The sequence below is a fragment of the Urocampus carinirostris genome, chromosome 3 (assembly GCF_059441175.1).
Source record: "Urocampus carinirostris isolate Australia breed hairy pipefish chromosome 3, RoL_Ucar_1.0, whole genome shotgun sequence".
Classification (NCBI taxonomy): Eukaryota; Metazoa; Chordata; class Actinopteri; order Syngnathiformes; family Syngnathidae; genus Urocampus; species Urocampus carinirostris.
In genome coordinates, this window is record NC_142351.1 from 10,278,769 (window position 1) to 10,305,199 (window position 26,431).

General features: G+C 40.9%; 1 protein-coding gene across 1 annotated transcript in view; it reads right to left on the reverse strand.

Moving 5' to 3' along the window:
* The window catches only part of dip2ba (DIP2 acetate--CoA ligase B (putative)a), a 65,895-nt gene extending 41,704 nt beyond the window's left edge, over positions 1–24,191 (reverse strand). Inside the window, exons 1-6 of the mRNA XM_088330606.1 lie at positions 23,917–24,191; positions 5,850–5,912; positions 4,650–4,805; positions 4,445–4,570; positions 918–1,154; positions 704–835 (exon numbers count right to left, since the gene is read on the reverse strand). Coding sequence (XP_088186732.1) covers positions 704–835; positions 918–1,154; positions 4,445–4,570; positions 4,650–4,805; positions 5,850–5,912; positions 23,917–24,001 — 799 coding nt within the window. The 5' untranslated portion in view covers positions 24,002–24,191. The remainder of the gene's footprint in view (positions 1–703; positions 836–917; positions 1,155–4,444; positions 4,571–4,649; positions 4,806–5,849; positions 5,913–23,916) is intronic.
* Positions 24,192–26,431: the final 2,240 nt, after the last annotated feature.

Below are 26,431 nucleotides of genomic sequence, written 5' to 3' on the forward strand. Positions count from 1 at the left end.
GGATTTTTGGAGAGGCGTCGTTGGGCGTCGCCCCAAAATATACGCAGAGACAGAAATATGGCGGAAAGGGAACGTCCTTTATTCAGCAACATTCAAGCCACGTTCGAAATTCGTCCGAGAGACACTGGCTTTTTATACTGTGTTCAACAAGATCACGTGATGCCTTACTCGGAATCTAAAGTATTTTTTTCTCGGAATCGGCTCGCTTAGTCAACAACTTGCGATTTCTTGTATCAACATTATTTCATAACATCCTGCCAGATGTTTGTTGTCAGCTCCAAAGCTGCTGACCTACGGTTAATCCACAACACGATTCAAATAAATCGTTCTTCCAACTGAATGAAAAGTTTTTTTTGAACCACGAGGAGGCACTAAATATTACACACAATCCCTTTAAGAGTCACCTATGCTCTGTGCTATAAGCACGGCGTGGTGGTTAAATGTCAGCAAAACAGTGCCGATGAAAGCGTCACTGCTACCTAGTGTAGTGGGGATGCAATTGCACTCGATTCCCTGAGGTCAAATGCAGCAGTGCCCCCCCTGCCGGAGCCCAGCTCACCCCCAACGCGGTCAGCCCCACTATTTATAAACAACCGATGTAGACAAACGCGAAATAATTTTGTGTGCGGGCGTGTGGTGTGTGCAAATGGCATAAGTGTGCATGAGCGCACTTGCGTGTTTACTTGTGTACGAGTACATTTACCATCAGCAGTATCAATAATGCTAGAACGGCTCTGCCCGCGGCTCATTCCCCTGACAACAGGGGGCAGGTCCAATTTGGAGCCCGTGTCGTTTGCAGCAGAAGATGAGGTCACATCTGGAGGAGCACTGTTCTCTAATGAAAAACCACCAAGCGACCATGGGAAGGGTTATTTCAACAGTGTAAAAAATTATGGGGTATGATGTAGAAAGTGTACCGATGCGGGTGTGAGCTAAGATATCAGCCAGCACAGAAGAAACAGGCTGGGTCGGGGGCTGGGGTTGGCTTTTCGGCTCTCCGTGGGAGAGGGTGGATGAGGCCGAAGAAGAAGTGGAGGAGCTTTGGACGGAACGGTTGATCCAGTAATCAGGACTTTGCAGGCCCTGGGCCAGTGCCGCACTGAGGGCCGCCTTTCTGCGCAAGGAGCCCTCATCTTCTGACGCAGAAGATGTGTCTGGTAAAAAAGAAAAAATAGTTAAAAGTGAGGTTTGTTATTTGAGGTGTACTTCGAGGGATACCTCAATTCTAAGAAATACAAAATTTGAGAAAATAGTACTTTTTTTCATAATATATATATATATATATATATATATATATATATATATATATATGTAACAAGAAAGAAAGAAAGAAAGAAAGAAAGAAAGAAAGAGAGAAAGAAAGAGAGAGAAAGAGAAAGAGAGAAAGAGAGAGAGAGAAAGAGAGAGAGAGAGAGAGAATATGGTGTTACCAGATAGTTAACTTCTCGAAGCACTACCTAAAAACATGTATCCAGTTACACGTGCATTATTAATTTTGGTGCACCGACCAAAAATGATGAAAAAACCCCCCAGTGATTTCATAACTAGAATACTAAGTACCCAGTTTTTTCAGGGGGAGATGTCTTTTTAATGCCCGTAACTACTCCCAACTCAGTATGCTAATTGCCCATAGGTCTCCACAATTACCCCAAATTTCGTCAGGTAGCACTGGATAAAGAATTCACCATTTTACCATATCAATGGTCATTTCGTTGGGCAATCCAGTCAACCTGTTGGATTCTTTTTTACCATAAAATCCATTGTTAGGTGGAATTCTTGTGGTCTCCCATTCCTGTCCAATATCCCAGTTTTGTTTTGCAGTAAAGTGAACGTTATTATTAGTATTTTCCAGACGATAAGTCGCAGTGTTTTTTATAGTTAAACTGCTCTGAATATTGACAAATGTAATATCACCCAGAGTGGCTCAGTCAAAAATTTAAGTCCTTCCAAACACACCTTAAGAATACTAGAACAGCTTTCTTCCACCTTTGCAACATTGCTAAAATTCGTCCTATGCTGTCTCAGTCAGATGCGGAGATTACAGTTCACGCGTTTGTTACTTCCCGTCTCGATTACTGTAATGCACTACTCTCCGGTTTCCTGAAGTCCAAAGTCAAAAGCCTGCAGCTGGTACAAAATGCTGTAGCGAGGCTTTTAACTAAGACAAGAAAGTTTGATCACATGACCCCGATTTTAGCGAACGTGCATAATCTGAGGTGTGTGCAGCCCTTTGAGACTCCTTTTGAAAAAGGGCTATACAAATAAACATGACTTGATTTGACTTGACTTATACTCTGGTGAGACCTATGTGTGAAATTATTAACAAATTATTACTAAGTTGATCATTTCACGTATTCTTTTCACACCAAACTACAAGAGGGTACCTTAAATTCCGGACTATAAGCGGCTACTTTTTTCCCTAACTTTCAACCCTGCGGCTTATTCAGTGATGCGGCCAATTTATGTCATTTTTCTAACAGCCGCTAGCGGCACTCGAGTGTTGCTACCATTTACTGCCCTGTCAAAGCTATATTACTATTATTAAAGCTTTGAAAACTCTCTCGGTGTACCGTCTTTCTTTGTAAATATGTGTAACCCATGTATAATATGTATTTGCAACTGTATATTTTTGTAATGTATTTATTTGTATTTATTTTAGACACTTATTCTGATATGTTTTGATCGGGTGAACGAAAAATGAGGGGCGGAACAAACGCGGGGTGCCGAGTTTAAGTGGGGACCGCTAAAGGTGAGGGACAGACAAGGAAAGAAGAGGGGGTAAAAAGTTGGTTAAAGAAAAAGGAGTTGCGTGAGTAAATGTGTTCATCTGATATATTTTTCCCACCCTTACCTTTGGAAATATACACTTTTTTCCTTGGATTCCTTTCAACGGGACCCGGACTCTGCAGGCCTGCATCAAACCTTAAGTACCGGTATCATTTTCCGTTCATTTTGCCGGCTGTGATTTTTGGACTGTGGACTTTGACGAAGGACATTTTGTTTCAATCGCAGGACTAGAAGTCGGGTTTGGGTTAATTTTGTGTTTGTGTTACATGTTTAAATGTGGGCGCATGCGGCTTATATACAGGTGCAGCTTGTGTATGTACAAAGTCGGTCTTCCTCTCAAAATGTGGTGGGTGCGGCTTATAATCAGGTGCGCTCGATAGTCCGGAATCTACGGTAATTGCTTTTTTGCCCAATTATGCTGATAGTCTTCTATTTTTGTTTCTCCTCAAAGTTGTTATTGTATGTTTTACCCCTGGAGTGCATACAATATTTCACTATGTTGATATCAATGACAATAAAGACAATTCTGTGCAGCCCTTTGAAACTTCTTGTGATAAAGGGCAATACAAAGAAAAAGACTTGACTTGCTCTAGACCTGTGTTGATAATTTCAACATTGCCCGTAATTTATAAAGAGAAGGGGCTGAACAAAAATGGCACCGAAAAGGAAATCACATTCAGCAGATTAAAGGCTGCAAACAGTGAAATATGCATCTGAAAACGGTAATCAAGCAGCAGAAAGAAAGTTTGGAGTTAGCAAGGGACTGGCAAAGAGCGGGGGTGACGATGAGGAAGCGACACATTGACACAGAGGATAAAGATTTCATTGGAATTAATGATTTGGAGGGAAACTGATAGTTTGGTGAACATGTTCTCTATGCTAGATTTAACTGAATAACTATGAATATGTCATATTCATAGTTGGTGAGGAAGGCGGGCTCTGTTGTGGGCAGAGAGCTGGACAGCCTGACAACTGTAGCTGAGAGACGGGCACTGAACAAGCTGCATGGACAATTCATTACATCCACTACACAGCATCATCTCCAGACAGAAGAGCAGCTTCAGCAAAAGACTGCCGTCACAGTCTTGTTCCACAGACAGACTAAGGAGATAATTTCTCCCTTATGCCATGAGGCTCTTTAACTCCACCCGGGGGTGTAAAAGCCCAACCCCGGATTTGCATATTTCCCTATCTTATTACAGTGTGTATTTTTTATTAACACTGTTTAAATGCTCTTTATTAACACGCTATATTGGGTATTTTTGTATTCTATATCTTTTATTTTATTTTTAACGCAAGGATACTCCTGGAAGTGTGAATTTCCCTACGGGGATGAGTATTGTATCTATCTATCATCTATCCATCATGTATCTATATCATTACTGAAATCACCAGGCATGCAACGTTCGTATACTGTACACTTATTCATCCTGTTGTTCTGTATTTCATTTTTATTTTAAATTACCTTTCAAGATTACATGTACAGTATGTTTTTGGTGTCGGATTTTATCAAAAGAATTTCCCCCATAAATGCCATGTATACTCCAGGTGCGACTTATATATGATTTTTTTCCTACTCAATTATGCATTTTTTTGCTGGTGCGACTTATAATTCAAAGTGATTAATGGACCGGAAAATACAGTAAGTATTTTGTACCTGGCGGCGTGCAGGCATCACCAGGACCCTGGACAAAAGCTGAGCGTCGCTTAGTTGGCATGGGGAGGGCCATCTTCTCCTCTTTGTGTTTGGCGAGCGCTGCCTGCACAGCTTCTGTGTGAATGTCTAAACAAACAAATCTCCGGAATTAGAAAATAATGACATCAAGTATCACAACAATTGCGTCTTTGTGATTTATTGATACCTGATCTGTAGCGCTCGTCTCTTGCCCCTCCGCTCCGGTGTGCACGATGGTGTTTGGAAGCTGAAGATGCAGAGGGACCTGGGGCCTCAGGACTAGGGGTGGGCTCATTGCTGTGGTCCCCAGAAAGATGTACATCTGGCGCAATCACAGCTGTATCTGAAGCAAGTTTATAATAGTTATGTAAATTAACTACTGTATATACTCACGTAAAAGCCCCCCATCTAAAACTGCTTAAAACAGCCACATACTAAAAGAAATACGTAACCAAAATAATAATTAAACACGTACGCAACAATTATAATTATTAGTGTATATAATAAAGATTAATGTTCATGTTATATAAATAAAAATAACACAATTGTACCTTTAAGCAGGACTTTGGCAGACACTTGACACAATTTATGTTTTGCAGTAATTCCCTCCTTCGACTCGATCATTGTTGTAACAGTTTCCACTTTTCGTTCCCCTTATCACTAAATTTCTGGGGACCCATTATTATGGGCAAAAAGGGCGATAAAACACACTAAATCACAACAAAATGTGATGTGGTCTCTCAAAACCAGGACGGAGCAGATTGACTGAGGAACTAAAGGGGGTAGCATGAAGCGTGCCCATGCCAGATCTTATGCCCGTTTTTTTTATGCGTTTGTAAGCCGACCCTGATATCAGTGTTGTATTTTATAGTTCTAAATGTGGCCTTATTTGTGAGTACAATGGGAAAGTAAAAATTAAAAATCAAGTGGGAATTTTCCTTAATAATAAAAGGAATTCTTAATGTAAATTTTAAATAGTTTTATTTTGGTATAAGTGTATATCCGAAGGAAAAAAGGACAGTGAAATGGCAATTCATATCGTTATATCTGGTATTGTAAAGAATTATTGATTCAGTTTACCAAAGTAGCCTTAGTCAAGTGCCCATGTATCTACTTGTTTTCCCAAATGAGTAGTGGCACAAAAAACATCAACACAAATGAGTACAGCACACATTTTTTTGCATACTGGTGATGATTTCATGAACTTGTGTAGGTCGTGATTTTGAATCAACTACACACTAATGATAAATTATTAATGATTCCATGTTTTGGGGTACGTTTTTCTCAGAGACCTCAACTCAAATCAACCCTGAGTACATAATTAATCATGCGGGGCATGTGTTTTGTAATTAAAATATCCTATTCAAGATTCGGGTGGAGACCTTACTGGGCAAATAGGAGGCCAGAAGCTTGGCTCTCTTCTTCTCAAACCCTTTCTGTGTGATGTCACCTGGAAGAAACACAGCAACAGCAAACTGTTATTTTTTTGCAAGATTCCCTGGAGTTGCTTGTATGCAGAACACACACAAAATAAGAAAACAAATTGGTAGAATCACAGATACAAAGATAAGATTACCAATTCAATTCTATTTTGAAAATTGATATTTGGGATTCATTCAAGCTGTGGAATAATTGTCCCTACACAAAAGATCAAGGTACCAAAGGCACAGACGCCCAAACTAATAATAACAGTTATAATCCTCTTTACACTAATTCTACTGAACAAACAAGCCGAGGGTTTTGAACAATCACTGTTTAACAGAGAAGATAATAATATTGTTGGTAAGAATAATAATGCAGGGAGCTTGCAGTAACCTCTTCCAATGATATATCCAGGGATCAGAATGGAGATTTTCATTTTTAGCTGAAATAGCCAGCGTCCAGGAATAAACCAGGGCTGAGTAAGGCCGGCCACCTACAAAACTCAATTCCAATGAAGTTGGGAAAGTGTGTTAATTGCAAATAAAAATTGATCCAAGTAAATTGCAAATTCTTTTCAACCCATATTTAAATGAATGCACAGCAAAGACAACATATTTATTGTCTTCACTCATAAACTTTATTGTTTTGGGAGAAAATCATCAACTCTGTAATTTGATGACAGCAACACGTGCCAAAATAGTTGGGACAGGTGTCAATAACTACTCAGAAAGTGGATGAATGGAAATCAACCAACTATTTGCAGGTGAACAGATGAATTAGCAACAGGTGAGAGTTGTTACTGGGTATAAAAAAGGGAGACCCGAACAAGCTAAGTCATTCACATGCAAGGATGGGGCGAGGTTCACCTCTTTGTGAACAACTGCGTGAGCAAATTGTTGAACAGTTTAAAAACAACATTCCTCAAAGTACAATTGCAAGGAATTTAGGGATATCATCATCTACAGTCCATAATATTGTGAAAAGGTTCAGGGAATCTGGAGAAATCACTGTGCGTAAACGGCATGGCCGTAAACCATTATTGAATGCCCGTGACCTCCGAGCCCTCAAGCGGTACTGCATTAAGAACCGACATCAATGTGTAAAGGACATCACCACATGGGCTCAGGAACACTTTGGAAAACCACTGTCAGTCAATACAGTTCGACGCTATATCCGTAAGTGTGGGTTAAAACTTTATGTTGCAAAGCGTAAGCCATTCATCAACAACATCCAGAAACGCCGCAGGGTTCTCTGGGCCCGAGCCCATCTAAAATGGACTGATACAAAGTGGAAAAGTGTTCTGTGGTCTGATGAGTCAGTTTTCCAAATTGTGTTTGGAAATTGTGGACGTCGTGTCCTCCGGTCCAAAGAAGAACAGAACCACCCAGACTGTTATGCACGCAAAGTGCAAAAGCCAGCATCTGTGATGGTATGGGGGTGCATGAGTGGCCAAGGAATGGGTAACCTGCACATCTGTGAAGGCACCATTAATGCAGAAAAGTACATTCAGGTTTTGGAACAAAGTATGTTGCCATCCAAACAGAATCTTTACCATGGGCGCCCTTGCTTCTTCCAGCAGGATAATGCCAAGCCACACACTGCACGTCTCACGACAGCGTGGCTTCGTAGTAAGAGGGTGCGGGTGCTTGACTGGCCTGCCTGCAGTCCTGACCTGTCTCCCATTGAAAATGTGTGGCGCATTATAAAGCGCAGAATAAGACAAAGGAGACCCCGGACTGTTGAACAGCTGAAGCTGTACATAAAGCAAGAATGGGAAAGGATTCCACTATCAACGATTCAACAACTAGTCTCCTCACTTCCTAAACGTTTATTGAGTGTTATTAAAAGGAAAGGTGATGTAACACAATGGTGAAGAAGCCCCTTTCCCAACTACTTTGGCACTTGTTGCAATTATAAAATTCTAAGTTTATCATTATTTGCTTATGGAAATAAAGTTTATGAGTTTGAACATGGATAATCTTGTCTTTGTGGTGTATTCATTTAAATATGGGTTAGAAAAGGTTTGCAAGTCATTCTATTCTAATTTTACTGACATTTTAAACTTTTTCCCAACTTCAATGGAATTGACTTTTGTAATTTCCTCAATTTATTGGTGCAAATCATTCAATTGGAAGATAGTTGAGAGTCATCTGCATAGCAATGGAAACTGATATTATACTTGCAAATAGTATCACCTAACAGAATTAAATAATTGCTGAAAAGAAGGGGACTAAGTGAAGAGCCATGCAGAACGCCAAAGGTAATACTAAAGCGCTCAAAAATTTTATCACTATCTGAGAGGGGATCTGAACCATGAGAGGACAGTTCTGAAGAGACCGAGCTCTTTTACCAGCCCATATGTAAGATATGATGGTGAAATGTAGATTTTAAATCCGGGGATGGTGTAGTAATAGTATGTAGTCCGAACAGCCCTTTGAGACTATAGGGCTATACAAAAAAACATGACTTGACACAGTCAGCCCCGAGTTTGGGTTAGAGTTCTCGCCCTGTTAGAGCCATTCATGACACTGAGTTTGTGCCAGGAGAGGGGGAGGTTGACGATCATTAGCAAACAGAGCAGGGCCTGTCGTGGAGACTCGCCCGCACGGACTAATGGTTTACAACTTTTGCCAAAACAAAAGGAAAACTTCATGTTTGAAGGGGAAGCATGTGGTTCTGGCACAACAACAGTACTGACACTGTAAGTATGTGTTGGTCGTCATCTTGGAAGTGCCATCGAGGTGCAGTGTGAACATCATTAATTGTTTTCCTTGAACTACAATAGGTGGAATTGCATGTGCTCACAAAGCCAGTGAGCAATGTGGGACACGCCCAAAAGTTTTACAAAGAGAAGAATCTTTGAATTATTATTATTATCCCTAAGTGAGAAAATTGCACCGCATCCCAGCCGAAATCAACTCCAAAGAAAGCCCCGAGTATAGAAACTGGTAACATTCTTGTTTCAAGAAAACAACCAAATGTACAAATTGGCAACCAAAACATGCACAAATGGTTCGCGTTTTTTAATGCGGCGTCATCGGCTCAGAAGGTAGAGTGCTCATCTTGGGATCAAGAGGTCGCAGGTTGGATTCCTGGTTCCTCCGTGTTATATGTCGAAGTGTCCTTGGACAAGACACTGAATCCCTAATGCCCCCTGATAGCAGGATGTTGCCTTGCATGGCTGAGTTAGTGTGTAAAAGGGAATAAGTGTAAAGCACATTGTAAAGCGCTTTGAGAGGTCTTCATTGAAGTCAGACCATTTTACATTGACTAGTGGAAACAAATCGGGGAAAAAAAATGATCTTGTCAACAAACGGGTTAGAGGCAGTTATGGACTGCAAAAAAAAAGCATACGTTTTGGCGCTGTCCCCTGGTGTTGAGTAAAAGAGGCTTCAAAGTACTGTATCCTATGCAAAAGATCCCCATCCCTTCTGCTATTACAATAATGGTAGTGTTTTTCTGGTATTTTTTTAGTGTCAAAAAAGGTAAAATGAGTTTATCTGTTCAGCATGTCCAAAGAATTTGAGTGGGTACCGCATCAATAATAACTTATCACATTATTAACTATTTACAACAATATGATGCGACTTCCAAACATTTGCATATGGCGTCATACTGTATGCACATATCAAAAGACTTGCCCTAAATGTCCAACCATCTGCCTCCATCTCAGGCCTTGACCCAATAATTACTACAGAAAAAACAGTTCCTTGGATTTTGACTGAGGAGAACCAGCAGCCACAGTTATAGAAAGAAAGCAAACTCACAGCAGACTGAAATAGAGATGATCTGATTAGTTCAGATAAAATGGTCTAAATGGGTTTAAAAAAACAAAATAAAGATCTGTATTACAAATAAAGACGGAATACTTTAAAACATGAGGTGGAACTTTGAACTATATGCTCTAACTCAAAAGTGAAGCTTTAATAATGTTTCATGTCATCCAAGGGCCCGGTCACACAGCCGTTTGCGGCAGAATCACGGCCAGAAATTTCTGCCTGTGAGGCGGACGCTATTGGACGTTTTGAGACCGCCATATAGACGAGATACAGCAGTGCTTTACTCGCGGTCGGAAATTCACACGCGTTAGCCGCGCGAAAAAGTTTTGAGCTGCTCAAAACTTTGAGCACGTGTTAACCGCGGGCGGCACACGAGGTAATGACGCGGAAATGACGCGGAACGACGTGCTCTGGCCGCGGCCAGGGCGTGGTTACACATGGGTAGGACGGGAAATTTCAGCGGGTAATCGTGGGTGGAGCACGGTAATAGCATGTTCTGCGCCTGTATCGCGGTGTTATTACGTGAAATTAGCGTGTTACGCGTGTGACGGTCAAACGCCTTTCTCCGCGTATATACAGCGCGAATTGCCGAGCACACGTCAGTTGTGCTCGAGACGTCAAGGGGGTGAACATGGATCCCCGTCACCGTAGTGACCTCGTCTTAATCCATTTTTATTTCTTGACATTTCTTTTCATTTCATAACAAGATAATAAAATAAAAATGAAAAACGATTACAATGATAACATATTGGCTTCTTCGGTGCCATAGCTTGAAATCTTGATCTTCACGGGACTGTGTCTTGAGCAGTTATGATTTCTACAGCCCGGTGTTATGCCGAGAAATGCATCCCTGCCGAGATTTGCATCCCCTCGCTACTACAACCACTTTTACCTCGTTTTATCTCACTTTTATATCACTTTTAGGGAATGTAATGCCGAACATATAACCAAAACCACTTCGTCTTGCATTTGTTGGGAATGTAATACAACTTAAACCATTCCGTCTGGGGCGGGGGGTATTTGCGTAGGAGTCGGATTTGGGCACAACACCGGCTCGGGAGCTTTTATACCCGTGGTCCACACGAGAAAATGACGTGGAAATGACGCGATGAGGTAGGGGAACAGTCGCCGGCGTCTGTTTTGCGGGCATACCACCGATGAACAGCGGGTTGGCCAATTTTGCGCATTTTCCATCGCGGGCAACCACGGGCAAAAAAAAACGCAAACGGCTGTGTGACCGGGCCCTTAGATAGGCATCTCATTGAAATATGACATCAAGATTTGTCCAAATTATGACAACTTTTATTAGTTTATTGTACATTAGAGCAGTGTTTTTCAACCACTGTGCCACGGCACACTAGTGGATTGTCGGGTGTTCCATGGGAAATTATCCTATTTGTGTGCCTGTCTGGTCTAGCGCCTGGCAGAGTAATCATGTAGTACTTTTCCATAAAATAAACACGAGCAGGTATCCAATTACAGTGGAACCTCGGTTTTCGAACGCCTCTCAGTTCGGACAAATCGGTGTTCGAACAAAAATTTCGAGAAATTCTTGCTTCGCTGTTCGGTCAAAAAAAACGGAGTTCGAACGCCGGTACGCTAGGGTGCGATGCTGAGCGGCGCACGGGTGTTTTAGCCCCTAATTATGCCTCCAAAGAAGGTCGATGCAAACAGGACAGGTGAAAAAAGACAAGTTGTTCGTCCAACTATTGCCTTTAAGAAAGACATAATAGCTAAATATGAAAGAGGTGTACGAATTTCCGATCTTGCTAGTGAATACAGCATGGCTAAATCTACTATCAGTACGATAGTAAAGAATAAGGAGGCTGTGAAATCGAGTGATGCGGCTAAGGAAGTTAGCGCTATAAGCAAACAACTGCCGCAAGTTTTGGAAGAGGTTGAAAAACTTTTGATGATTTTTCTCTCCTCACCGTCCACCACAAAGGTAAGAAATCCTATTCATAATCCTTTAATTTCTACACGTTCATGTTAGCGTAATCTTTCGTACGGAAGATTACGATAACGCGAACGTACAATTAGCCTGGTTTAGCTTCATGTTTACGTTCATGTTAAACATTCAGGGTGTTGTAACGGATTAAAACGATTTTACATTACTTTTAATGGCAAAAACGATTTTCGGTGATCGACCAAATCGGTTTTCGAACAGGGTTCTGGAACGGATTATGGTCGAGAACCGAGGTTCCACTCTACCTTGTTCTTAAAGACACGCAAATTAGTACTGAGAGCTGTGGAAGAAGAGCTTCGTGTGAGTCTTTCTTCAATTCCTGCAAGGATATCAGCTCTGCGTTCATCCAAACTGGCCAAGATTTCGCACTGAGTGAATATAAATGTGAAAGATTATAAAATACTAATTCTTTCTGTTTATTTGATTCCAATTTAAGACGTTATAATATAACGTCATTCTTCAATGTTAAAATATAAGCTTTTTTTCCACATTTCAGCTGGTGGTGTAGCAAAGGATTTTTCTCAATGAAAGAACTGCGCCTCAGCTCAAATAAGGTTGAAAAATACTGCATTAGAGGCATTTTGCAACTTTAATACTCATCGTGACTTGTTATTCTGCATTAGGAAGAGGTTATCTGCTCGTCTGAATGTTTCAGTGTGACATGCTTTGCTCCATGGATACGTTAAACTGAATTGAAAGTAAAAATAGTCGCTGAAGAAAGATCTCCTGACACTGCATATTACTGTGTTTTACACACTATAAGGCAGACCAGACTATAAGGTGCATCCCAAGAAAATATTCCATTTGTGATAGTTTTTTTTCATATATGGGGGGGAGGGGATTTTTAAGGGTTATTGTTCTATCTTCGTTATTCATTTTCCATCATCCATTATCGGTCAGTTCATAATACGCTACAAAGCCTAGGAGCCGGGACATTTACTCTCAGCCAAAAGGCCAAGCTAAGGTCCTAGCCCTAAAGCCTAAGGCACAGAGAATTAAAACTTCAGTAAGAGTCACTAGACCACAAGGCATACAGCATTAGGTTTTATCTCATCTTTACACTATTTTTAGTCATGATATCAATTTGTTGAAGTTTATTGGACCAGTCCGTGAGAATATCCTAATACATTAAACCAGTTGGTGGTAAAGAAAAGGTTGGGATCCCAATCAGCCTGGTGATTAGATTTTGCTGCTCTTACCATTGCTATCCCCAATGCCACCATTAATGAATTCACTATTGATATTTGTTACTAGATTAATATATAATTGTCGTTGGAATAGAACATGTTAGTGTCATCTGCAAATATGACTAACTATAATTGGAAACATTAAATACATCGTTAATAGATAAATTAAAAAGGTTTGGGCCCAGGACAGAACCCTGTGGTACTCCACATCAGATGTCCAAGTATCCAGATATCAACTCTATTTTCAAAACCCAGCAGCAGCTAAAAGAAGACACACAGAATCATCCTGAAAGACATGGCTCCTTTCCCTTGCGCACTACAGCTAGTACTCACTTCAATACACCTGTTCCCCTCACGATTGTATAAAATAAATATACCTCACCTTGTTTAATCAGGGTTCGTACACCTTTTTTATGGCCAAGCACTGTTTGAAAATGTTCAAAGCCTATGTTTCAACTTTTCTGGTACAATAAAAAGAAATCTGGTCTGAATAATGTATTTTGCAGATCAATTAATGTATCTGCAATTTAGTTAATCTTGTGTGTGCATTTATCAAGACGTAGGATTTTTAGATCCAAAGTAAATTGTGAATATATGTGTGGATCTGAAAAATATGTTTGAAAAATGATGTTAATGTGTAGCTGACATTTTCAATAGCAGGAAGTTCTTCCCGATACAATTTGCTACGAGGAAACGCTACCTTCATTTTTTCCACGGCCCAATAGATGTTCATGTTAATACACGTTTCATAGTCCCCTGTTCATGTGTACCATGCAACTGTCCTCTAGGGGGCGATGACGCTTCTTACGAGAATGCCATACAAACAAAAAGCAGCTGCCGTCAATCGCGAAAGAAGAAATGCAATGGCAAAGCGAAGCTGCCAGAGAGCAGTAACATTTCCAAGTAGACTTGTTGTGAAACATGACGACAATTTCAAGCATTTACAAGCACGTCACCCAAAATTCAAGCACTTTTTAAATCCTTAAAAACACAATATTAAAATTCGAGGATTTTAAACAATAAAAAGTTATTGAATGGAATCAAAGAAGTAGCAGTTCAACCGAAAAACAAAAGGCCTTCAGACCGATTGTCATCCACAAAGACAATAACAGTAACTTGAGTAGAGCTGCACAAGGAGGATGTTCAGTCAGTCGGACAGAAACATCAAAAGAGCTCCATGTACAGAATCCAACAAACGGAAGGGACTATGCTCAGCTCTGAGTGTCCGTTTTAATCACAAGTAGACTGAAACATTTCAGAGCATTTGTGCATTGTAGCTTTGATCATGAGAGGGAAGGACATACATTTGGCTTTAAAGGAATTAATGAGAGGGGCTATTGATTTGAAAATTCTTGTCCTAAGAGCTTAATAATATGTGACCTGTGTCATGTCGGATTAAAAATTAAAATTTTCTTGTATCTATTTTTTTTTAACTTACCTTTAAAATGATGGATTGGAGAAAAAAATGGAGATAGAGTCTAGGGCTGCACGATTTTGGATGAAAAACATGGTAATTGTCAAGACCAGAACGGAGACAGGACCTTCTTGCTTTGCATTTCTCACAAGTTTTATTGGAAGAAAGAGAAAGGGTTGCGCCCACCATCCGGTGATTGCTAAACGCAGGAAGCAGGTCGCTCTGATACTCATATTGCGCTCCGAACGCGGAAGTGGATCTTCCGTGGCGAGCGATGGCGGAGTCGGGGACGGAAAAAACGGGTCAGTAGGAGACTAAAAATGTGGTCGGGTCGGAAGTGAGTCATAAGCAGGAATAGAAGGGGAGACGTGGTCGGGGACAAAAAGAGGTCGAAAGCCGAGGAACAGACGGGAGCAAAAACGGGACAGGTAGGAGTCAGGGTCGAAAAAGGCTTGTCTAGTGTTAACTGAGGTTCGCAGACGGACTGACAAAAGGGGAGAGACAGGACTGGGTACAAGTACTGATCGGGAGGCAATCAGAGTCTGAGGCAGTTGGCGCCAAAGGAGCAGGAACAGCTGGGTCACATCAGTCATTATGACAGTAATGGCGATTTTTAGAACGTGTAGTGCAATTTTGATCTAAAAAATTTTTTTAGGACAACTAAATTATAGTGACATGCAAACGTACCTCCAGATGACGTCATTACCGACTGGGAGTATACAACTATATTTACAAAAACATTATTTGCATATGTTTTCTATCGTTATTGGAGGCCTTCTTTCAGAGTAAAGAAGCGATTTCACGCTTGCATCGCGTAACTGCGACTTCAGCAAGGTCTCCGCGATGATTAAAATACAAGGGTGACAAATGTCTCGGTTCCCCGCAAGTTGTTCCTCCAGGTCATGCGTTTCATGGGTATTGGATCTGGCTTGGTGAGATACAGCCTCTTAAGAGAGTCGTTAGCCTAGCCTTCTAGGCCATACCTGCAGCCTCGCTATTGCTTTCTTTCCCGATGCCACCTCAGTCACTTCCTAGACCCGATAACAATCCACAGAGCACCCGATGGTGATCAGCATTTCTTTGCGCTCTTCTAAGAGTCAGATTTAAATACTGAATTTTCTTTTCAGTGTCAAAAGACGCTAAAAGCTAACGGTCATTCCCCTGTTTGTTTGGCTTGCGTTGACATAAGCCTGCAAACCCGGCTGATTGACTGACAGCATATATGAGCCTATGACGATCGCGAACACACTGCATGAGAACTTTGCCTTGCCTTCATTGGCTAGTGTCGATAAACAATTTTCCTGATTGGCCGGAGCCGCTAAAACCCAAACTGTGACTATTCTGGTTTGCCAAACACTCCATCACTCACAAACATGGAACTATAAATCCTTGAAAAGTGTCTCATGATTACACCATTGCACAGTAATACGATTCTTCTAATCAGTCCATGTAAGGAATATAGAATGGTGGTCAGACATAAATCAGTGTTCTCATCTGCCCGCGTCCCTGCATCATTTTTGCTAGGGACGCATAGTGTCGAATCAACGTACGTCCCCGGGACGCAACTTTTTTGACACAAAATTGTCATTATTACCCGATTATTTTTTTAACAAAGATTTGCCGCACTCCAAACTTTTCGTCAGTCAGATCCCCCATTGTTGTTTTGGTCGCCGATTTCGGCCAACGAGATCTTGTTGCTTCGAGATTACGTCATTGTTGTGGTGCTTGTCGTCCAGTTAAGGTGAAAATCAACACAAAATTGGTAATTTCTTCAGTGTCAGTAATAAGTCAAAACATAATGCAGAAATTCCGGCACAAAAAACGGTGGAGAAATTCTTCAGAAGATCGCGAAAGCAAGGAAAACACGTGCGCTGAAGCGAACGATTCGACGAAAGAAAATAAAAGAATACTCCTAGCAAGAAAAGGACTTTTCTGCCAAAATGGACTAAATTATATTCCTGGTTACGCTATGAGGAGGATGGAGGCTACATGTTCTGTGATGCGTGTACCCAGCGAGACAAAAAAACTGGATCGCATAAATCATTTTGCAAAACAAACTTTCAGAAAAGCACATTGGATCGGCACAACGACAATGAAAACCACAAATTAGCTATGGAAATTCTGTTGCTGCAGGAAGAGAGAGGCAAGTATGAATGGATAAGACATCAAAAAGAAGACTTGGCCATGCTTTCAACTGCTAAAGATAGTTAAGTGGATGGCAGTATTTTCAGTATTTTGTATAGTGTGCAATATTGTGAACTGAAAAAATCTGATAACTGCTTTGTATTACCAATTAACTGTGATGATTAAAACTGAATGAAAATATAGATTTATATAATTATTTCCGCAATATTATTTTGTATAATTTACAATATTGTTGTGAACTGAAAAATCTTGAAGAGATAACTGATTTGTATTAACAATAAACTGTGATGATTAAAACTGAATGAATATATAGATTTTTATTATACATTTGTCACTGATTTACAATTTCAACCTCGATAAAACTAAATTTTGGGGACCCATAGATCTCTGCTGGGACCCATAGATTTTTGAGTATGCGGGACCCATCACTTTTCAGAGGTAAAATGAACATTGATAAATCATATGTGTATTTTTTAATCAACTTTCACCCTGCCCTTGTTTTGTCAAGAATAGCCGTTCTTCCTTCCACATTGGAAATAAGTCATTGAACAAAAGCAGCGTCAAGGTGAATTATATCAAAACACAAGAGCTTCTGGCCATACAGACTTCAAGCAGCTAAATGCTGGTCTTTGTTACTATGGTCACAGGAGGGCTCACAAGAGAAATGGTTTGCTTGCAAGAGGCAATTTGGCAGGCCTCCGTTTTTATCCAAGCAACAAAGGAAAAAACATTTCCCCTCAAAGGTCTCCACAGGTCTTATGAAGTTAACCCTTCTGTGACTAGGTTTGCAACTGGGTTGAGGATTTGGATTTTTGAGTACTGTATTTTCCGCACTATAAGGCGCACCTAAAAGCCTTTATTTTTTTCAAAAGCTGACCATGCGCCTTATAATACAGTGCGCCTTATATATGGATCAATATTAAGTTGCAAAGTCTTGCAACTAAGGCAAGCAGCCGCCGACTAGATTTTCCCCCGAAGGGGAAGTAGTCCGCGGTGTATGCTGGGATTTATATACCGGCGTTTCATTTCCTAACCAATGTGTCAATCATCATTTGAATCAGTCACTATTGGCCAAAGTTATTCGGAGGTCAAGGGGCGGATCCTTTTTATCATTTACAGGCTGGCATAGGCTTAAACGGCAAAACAAAGCCTGCAATTGGCCGAAAAATATGTGTCAATCATCATTTGAATCGATCACTATTGGCTAAAGTTATTCGGAGGTCAAGGGGCGGATCCTTTTTATCATTTACAGGCTGGCATAGGCTTAAACGGCAAAACAAAGCCTGCAATTGGCCGAAAAATATGTGTCAATCATCATTTGAATCGATCACTATTGGCTAATGTTATTCGGAGGTCAAGGGGCGGATCCTTTTTATCATTTACAGGCTGGCATAGGCTTAAACGGCAAAACAAAGCCTGCAATTGGCCGAAAAAGATGAATGTGTATAGCACGTGGTTGACGGCATACAGAAAGCATTTCTTTACTATTCTGTATTTGTAAATATTTTATTCTCCTGGATTTACTACACTCACACAACGACTTCGGTGTGCTACTCCGGCTATTTATTATCCCTGTTCCTTGTTTCAGACTGAACTCGATGTTTCTGTGATAAGCGGTGCAGATAATGGATGGAATGGAGTGTCTATTTTTAAATTAAACTCAATTCCAAGTGTTTATTGTCATATGCACTGTATAGTTGCGAGCGAAAAAGAAAATAGAAACTAAGGAATGGTTGGCATTTCTTGAATCCCAAGACTTTAACCTACCGAATGATGGAACGATGCATTTGAGTGACATCGTACGGACACCGCATCCGCACGTGATCTTGACACGTATTTGCGTCTTTGCAAGCTTTGGGAATGTTAAGGGGGTAATAAGTTTGACTGAACTATCTGACTGTTTTGTCGACGTTCCCATTGTAGCGCCTTATAATCCGGTGCGTCTTATGTATGTCAAAAATAGGACCCAAAACTATTTTTTCGGGGTGCGCCCTTTAACCCGGTGCGCCTTATAGTGCGGAAAATAGGGTAATTCGAATGAATCATTCACATGACGAGTGACAAACGAACGACCCCGATTACATGCCATTTAGAAATACAGTCAACTCTAGTTTTATGTCATGGTTGCGTTCCAGAAATGTTCACGAATATTCAAAACCTGTGCTGTAGAAACTATTGTTTATTTATTTATACAATGACACTAAAGAACAAACCCAATTGACAGTGTTTGTTTAACAAATACATGTACTGTACTTTCTGTACTGTCAAAATAGAATTTCAATAATTATCTTGAGGCTTTATTGAACAACTGTATTAACTTAAAAGTGGGGTGCGGGATTTGAAAACGGTTATTCTGTGGTGCCATCTCTTAGCTTAGGATTATTGTGTTGCCCCTATGGCAAGTGTTTTTTAAGTGACTGTGTTTAAAATATAATACAAGGCTAAAAACTGATGCAAGTGGATTAACCCCTTGACGTTCCAGTTAAATGTGCCTAAAATCCTAATCTAAAACGAAGTAAGATGAATGTCGTTTTTAAACCATTTGGAGAATATGGACAGTTTTGGTCTCTTTTGAAAGGTAACACTTTGAGGTTTTGTCCCCAACTGAAATAATCACTGCAAGTACTACTAATATTTAGTAAACGGAGTTGGAACACAAAGAAATAGAAGGTATTTCTTCTCGCCTGAATTTTGTTTTGCAATTAATGCCTGGAATTAGGTGTAGCATGGGCATCTAAGTTGGAAAACAGGTGAGACATTAGCTTGAAGCCTTAACTGGTCCTTGGTCAAATATGATCACAATCTGAAAAACTAAACATAGTATTTTACACGTTTTTCTAAGGGTTGGTTTAGGCGTTTTAAAAAGTGGCCATTTGGAGACGACCAGTTTACAACACCAAAACCTTTCCAAATGTGTTTTCTATCTATCTACCCTGGTCAGAAACCCACTCAGGCATAGACTTAATGAGTTGCGGAGGGCGCAGGCTAAAAGAGAAGGGCCCCACGCACTATCCACGCAGAGAAGCCGAGCCATAATAAAAATTGCTAAAAGAGCCAAGTATTGACCCCACGACAAGAGTCCAAGTACTTGCTCAGTATCAATAATCGCGATACTTGGATTGATCCACCCTCCCCTATTGTGTGTCCTTGTAAATTGTGCCCTACTGCTCATACTATACGTTCTTATCTCAATAGAAAACAGCAAACAATGACAAGCTCCATGATGAGAAAGAAACAACATGCACACCACAGCAAGCAGCAGTCATCACTGAGAGCATCCTCAACATGATCACATTTTTTGCATTGCTGTGCAAAGTTCTCAAGAAGGAAGAGTGAGCGAGCAAAGGTGATAATGATTCTTTTTTCCCACTTTTTAAAAAGAAAGTATACATTTGCAGGTGTATAGCATATATTTGTATGTATTTTGTGATTTGACAGATTTTTTTTTCAATTGTTTAGTATTGAAGAATGTTCTGTGCACTATTTTCTTCTTTGTCCACAAAATTTCAATATTTGAATGAATAAGCCAAAATTAACAATGTGGTTTTTTTAATCCGATTCATCAACAAAAAAAAAAACAATCGTCAGATTAAATCAATTCTTAAAATAATCGCAAGTTGCAGCCCTAAATAGGTTAACCCGCTTTTTGTTCTGTCATTGTACTCAAGGATCTGAACTTCGCTCTTTTTTTGGTCCCAACCACATATGATGGGGAGTTAAATAATCAAATTAAAATAAACAAAACTGAAAATATATACCTTGTGACTTTGTCAGTACCAGTACGGAAACAGGACCCAATTACGTAACGTTTGCCACAAGTTTTATTGAAAGAAAGAGGAAGGGCTGCGCCCAACATCCGGTGTTCGCTGGAGGAAAGTCGCTCTCACACTCGGACTGTGATCCGAACAAGCAAGTGGATCTTTCGTAGCGAGCAATGGCGGTGTCAGGGACTGGAAAACTGGCCGGTAGCCGGGACTGGGAGAGCAAGGCGTGGTCGGGGTCGGAAACGAGTCGTAAGCCAGAACGGGAGAGTAGACGTAGTCAGGAATAAAATTCGTTCATAAACCGGGAGGGGAGAGCAGACGTGGTCGGGATCAAAACAGATCGTAGCCGGAGACAAAGGGGAGCAAAAACAGGACAGGTGGGAGTCAGGGTCGAAAAAGGCTTGCCTTGTATACACAGAGGTTCGCAGACGGACTGACAACAGGGGACTGACAGGACTGGGTTTAACTAGGGGCAGGGAACCAATCAGAGCCCGCAGCGGTTGGCGCCAAATGAGCGGGCACAGGTGATTCACATCGGCAATCATGACGGACTTATTTTGTTTTTTTAATTGTTGCTGCTAAATGTCGTTCCACTATTGTTACAATGCACTCAACTGATTTAAAATAGCCATATACGAAAATAAATTAAAAATATTAACAAAGCGTGTACTAAGCATTGATGATTATTTATTGAAGTAGTTAATTAAGACTAATATAGGTGGCGCTCTGCAACACAATTTTACTTGAAAATATTTAAGGTAGAAATGTTTCAACTTATTAGATCATATTTAGGAATAATGTGAGCTAGAATATTAAAAAAAAACTGTCATGTTGATAATAACTGATTAACAGCAATAGTCAAGTCATGTTTATCTGTGGCGCCCTTAACCACAAAGAGTCTCAAAGGGCTGCACAGACCACAGATTATTGCAAACCACAGACTGTTATTACACCATATCCTGATCTAAAACCTACATGACGCAAGGAAAAACTCAAAAACATCAAGTCAAGTCAGATAGTGTTTATTTGTTTGGCCCTTAATCACAAGGCGTCTCAAAGGGCTGCACAGACTACAGACTGTTATTACACCATCCCCTGATCTAAAATCTACATGAGGTCAAGGAAAAACTCAAAAACCTCAAGACAAGCCATGTTTATTTGTGACGCCATTAATCACAAGGAGTCTCAAAGGGCTTCACAGACGACATATTATAGCAAACCACAGGCTCTTAATACACCATCCCCTGATCTAAAACCTACATGAGGGCAAGGAAAAACTCAAAAACCTCAACATGAGGAAAATGAAGAAACCTTGATAAGGGACCACATATGAGGAAATCCCCCTTCCAGGATGACTAGGCTGCAATGGACGTTGCAAAACAAAAACAAATAAACATGATTTCACTTCTTTTTGATTGCATTATCATTAGAACTTAGACGAGTTTTATAAGCATTATGGTTTTTTTGCCTGTTTATCTAACAGTCTTATTTTTCTCTTTAAAGTATTTATGCAGTGTTTACCCTGGAGCGCCCTGTCTAATCTCGTTGCATACAATCTTTTATAATGCAGGTTTGATTACCGGCTCCTCAGAGTTAAATATCGAAGTGTCCTTGGGCAGGACACTGAACCCCTATTGCCCTCGATATGCAGGTGCCTTGCATGGCTGATGTGAGTGTGTGTGAATGGGTAAGTGTGAAGCACATTGTAAAGCGCATTGGGAGGTTTTCACTTGCGTTTACATAGAATGTTGACCATTTAACAATGGCAATAAATACTATTCGATTCAATGACAGAAGATTCCAGCAAGTATAACTGTCATACACTGAGGGCATGACATCAAACCTCCTGTGTGGAGTTTGCATGTTCTCCCTGTGCTTGTGTGGGTTTCCTCCGGGCGTCCGGTTTCAGGTTTTCCAATAACATGTATGTCAGGTTTATTGGCCAAATTGTCCCTGGGTGTGAATGAGCCAGTGGTTGTGTGTCTGTCTCTGTGTGCCCTGCGACTGGCTGGCAACCGGTTCAGGGTGTCCCCTGCCCACTGCCCGAAGATAGCTGGGATGGGCTCCAGCACCCCCGCGACCCTACTGAGGATAAGCGGTGCAGATAATAGATGGATGTATACAGTATTTCTATAGCCCTTCACAAGGAGTCTCAAAGGGATGCACAGACCATTGGGGTGGCATTTGCATTAGCTCAGAAGGTAGGGCGCTCGTCTTGGGACCAAGAGGTCGCAGGTTCAATTCCCAGCTGCTACGTCTTATATGTCGAAGTGTCCTTGGGCAAGACACTGAATGCCCCCAATAAGCAGGTAGGCGCCTTGCATGGCTGACTCCCTATTGGTGCGCGAGTGTGTGTGAATGGGTAAGTGTGAAGCACATTGTAAAACGCTTTGAGATGTCTTCACTGACTTGAAAAGTGCTATATAAATGCAAACCATTTACCAGTGTAAAACTTATAACATAAAACAATACATGGCTATTTATATTCATGACCAAAGCATCATAAAAACATGCTTGGACAAAAAAACTTTACGGAATTGTTTTCCAATATACTGCTAGGTACAATAAGCGACACTAAATTCACTGCAGTTGGAGAAATAACTCATTTCATTACTCATAGAATTATTTGCGTTATTTATTTTGTAAATAAAACAAACGTAGTCCGTCTCGCTGAACGTAAATGGTACTCATGTCTATGTTTACTGCTCACCTTGCACAATGTTGACTAGATTTTTGCACTATGATGACTATTTTTTGCACCAAATGCATATGTTGACCATTTTTTGCACTATGTTGACTATTTTTGCACCATATGCATATTGCACAAACCCTTACGATACAAAACTGTATGTAACATCCTATATGCCGACATTTCTTGGGTACATTGTGTAAATTATAACTATAACCTTATCCTCCTTGTTTTATAACCTTATCTTCTTGGGTTTTTTGCCTCACTGTGAATGTGTGAAACTGGAGTGTCATGCCCAATTTCGTTGTCACAATATGTTAACCCATTTTGTAACAATGACAATAAAGGTGGCAGCACGGCGGCGCAGTGGTTAGCGCATGTGCGGCACAGTTCATGTCTTGGGAACCTCCTGCGTGGGTTCAAATCCAGCTCCAGACTTCCTGTGCGGAGTATGTATGTTCTCCCCGTGCTTGCGTGGGTTTCCTCCGGGCACTCCGGTTTACTCCCACGTTCCAAAAACATGCATTTCAGGTGAATTGGCCGGTCCAAATTGTCCCTAGGTGTGAATGAGCGAGTGAGTTGTCTGTCCCTGTGTGCCCTGTGATTGACTGGCAACCAGTTCAGGGTGTCCCCTGCCCACTGCCCGATGATTGCTGGGATGGGCTCCAGCACCCCCGCGACCCTACTGAGGATAAGCGGTGTAGCTGATAAAATGAGACAATAAAGGTATATTCTATTCTATTCTGTGAGTAAATATGTGCCGTGTTGTTTAGGTTTATTGTCGCTTAATAAAGGGAATTGCCATCAGTAAAAAGGGAAGCAAATTGTTGAGGTTGACAGGAAGAGTGAAAAGACCATGATAAAAAATATATATATTCATGTACTTTAGTAATTAATCCAGCAAAATAAATCGGATTGTAAAACTCATGGTGCACTGCAGTCGCGTCTCAAGACCTACCTAGCAAAATTCAGCTGACAATAAGCTAGGTGACGCTGCGCGACAGTAACTCCAGTTAAAACGTTTCCGGTTAAAACTTTTTCAAAACATGAATATGATTTAGAACTGCTTATTTTGGACCTCCATTTACCTTCGGAGAGCTCCAGGTCCAACTCCGCCAATTGGTCTCGAACCTCCCTCGGCAGGGCGGATAGATCCACGCCGCCGTCTGCCATGACCTCGCCGAAAAGCAGGCCAAATGATGGGATGCGGGCTTGATTCGGGAAAAGCCACTAGGAGAGAAACAAACAGTCCCAGCTCGTTTTTAATAAACAAAAGTAGCATCCGAGGAACGGTGGGCGTCCATTTGTGCCGCTGTCCACTCCGCCATGTTGGGGGGAACTCAGCCGCAGGGCAGCAGCAGCAGCAGACTCCAATGTCACGTGACTACCTTTACTTCCTCGCACCTCCTTTTCGATTTCCTCCATTTCCTCTTTTTCTTCTTCTTCGATCTTCTTCCTCTAAAATAATGTGTTAGCGCCATCTATCATTCGACTAGGCTTTTGTTTTGAAATGATCTGCATTTATATAGCGTTTTTCAAGTCAATGACTTCCCAAAGCGCTTTACAATGTGCTCCACATTTCCCAATAGCGGCCTTGTATTGCAGCCATGTAAGACGCTAACCTGCTTATTGGGGGTATTAGGGGTTCAGTGTCTTACCCCAGGACACTTCGACATGTAACACAGACGAGCCGGGATTCGAACTGGGATCCCTTGATCCCAAGACGAGCGCTCTACCTCCTGAGCTACTGCCGCCTTGGTTGGAGCATGGGCGTAACCAGCCCAAATTCAACCCAAGCACCCCCCAAATTATAGCATCTTAAGGTCAAGTCGTGTTTATTTGTTCGGCCCTTAATCAAAAAGAGTCTCAAAGGGCTGCACAGACCACAGATTATTGCAAACCACAGACTATTATGACACCATCCCCTGATCTAAAACCTACATGAGGGCAAAAAATAAGCATATTATCAACATAAAATATAGGTTATTCATATGCTAAAGAGTAGAAGTGTGTTTTAAGCTTAGATTTAAACATTTCCACTGAGGTTGCAGATCGAATCTCAGGGGGAGAAGCAATCCTCAGCACCGGGGCCCGGATTTCTTCTTGGCTCTTGGGATCACGAGTAAACCAGCATTTTTAGAGCAAGTGCTCCAGAACGGAACATAGGAAATTAAATCTGAAAGATATGAGGGAGCAAGTCCATGCATGAGTTTGTATACTACCAACAGAACCTTGAAATCACATCTTAAGCTATCAGGGAGCCAATGCAATTTAGCTAAAATCGGGGTAATTTGATCAAACTTTCTTGTCTTAGTTAAAAGCTTCGCTGAAGCATTTTGTACCAGCTGCAGGCTCTTGACTTTGGACTTCGGGAGACCGGAGAGTAGTGCACCACAGTAATCGAGACGGGAAGTAACAAACGTGTGAATTATAATCCCCGCATCTGACTGAGACAGCATAGGACGAATTTTAGCAATGTTGCAAAGATGGAAAAAAGCTGTTCTCGTAATATTCTCAACGTGTGTTTGAAGGGACAGATCAGGGTCAAATATGACACCTACATTTTTAACTGAGTCACTCTGTGTGAGTTGACATTTGTCAATGTTCACAGCAGTTTTTGAGAACAAGTCACGACATTAAGATGGACCAATAACTAGCATTTCTGTCTTTTCTGAGTTAAGGCGCAAGAAGTTGACCGACATCTATTCTTTTATCTCAGTGAGGCAGGCCTCCAAAATTTCCACAGTTTAGTGTGGCAGATTCCTCCATCGGAAGATATAGTTGAGTGTATTCCGCATAGTAATGGAAACTAATATTATATTTGCAAATAATATCACCTAATGGAAGCATGTAAATGATGAAAAGAAGGGGGCCAAGGACTGAACCCTGCGGAACACCTTCTCCTTAATAAAGGACAGGATTGGCTTATGCCACACAGATGTGAAGCAGTTATAAAAAAAACTGTGGTCATGCAACAAAAATATTAGGTATGCTAAATCCTACCTTTTTTGGGATATAGTTTAGAGTTTGTGCAATCAACAGCAGACACTGCTTTTTTCCCAGCACTCCCCTTTCAACTATATGCCCATAACATATGCCTTTGGAGCTTACCTATTATGAATGCTGGGTATTGTTTGTTTTCTGAGAAACTACCGGTGATTTGTTTGGCATCTAACAATAAAAAATATATTAAAACCTGAGAAATGATAGTTAGTCACATTGCACTGCTGTTATTTCAAACAGCACTGTATATTTCCACACCTATTTATTGTTGTTTTGACCAAAATATTAATTTGTAAAGGAGAAATTGCAAGTGTGTGCACTGAAATGTATAACTTTAAATTTGATTCCTTTTTCGAATGATTCATTTGTTTCTCCAGTTCTCTGTGAATATTCTTATGATAAGACCTAGAGATCCTCAACAATCACAGCAATTCACAAAATTAATCAGATTTAAGTTAGTTTATTTTCTTTTTTGTATGTGTTTGTCTTACTGTCGGTCACCCCTCTCGAGGGATATGACCAGGGTAGATAGATATATTGTCATGATTATTAACTCAGATCACCTGGGGCAATCATGTGGCGCCTGGGTGGGCGCCTTCT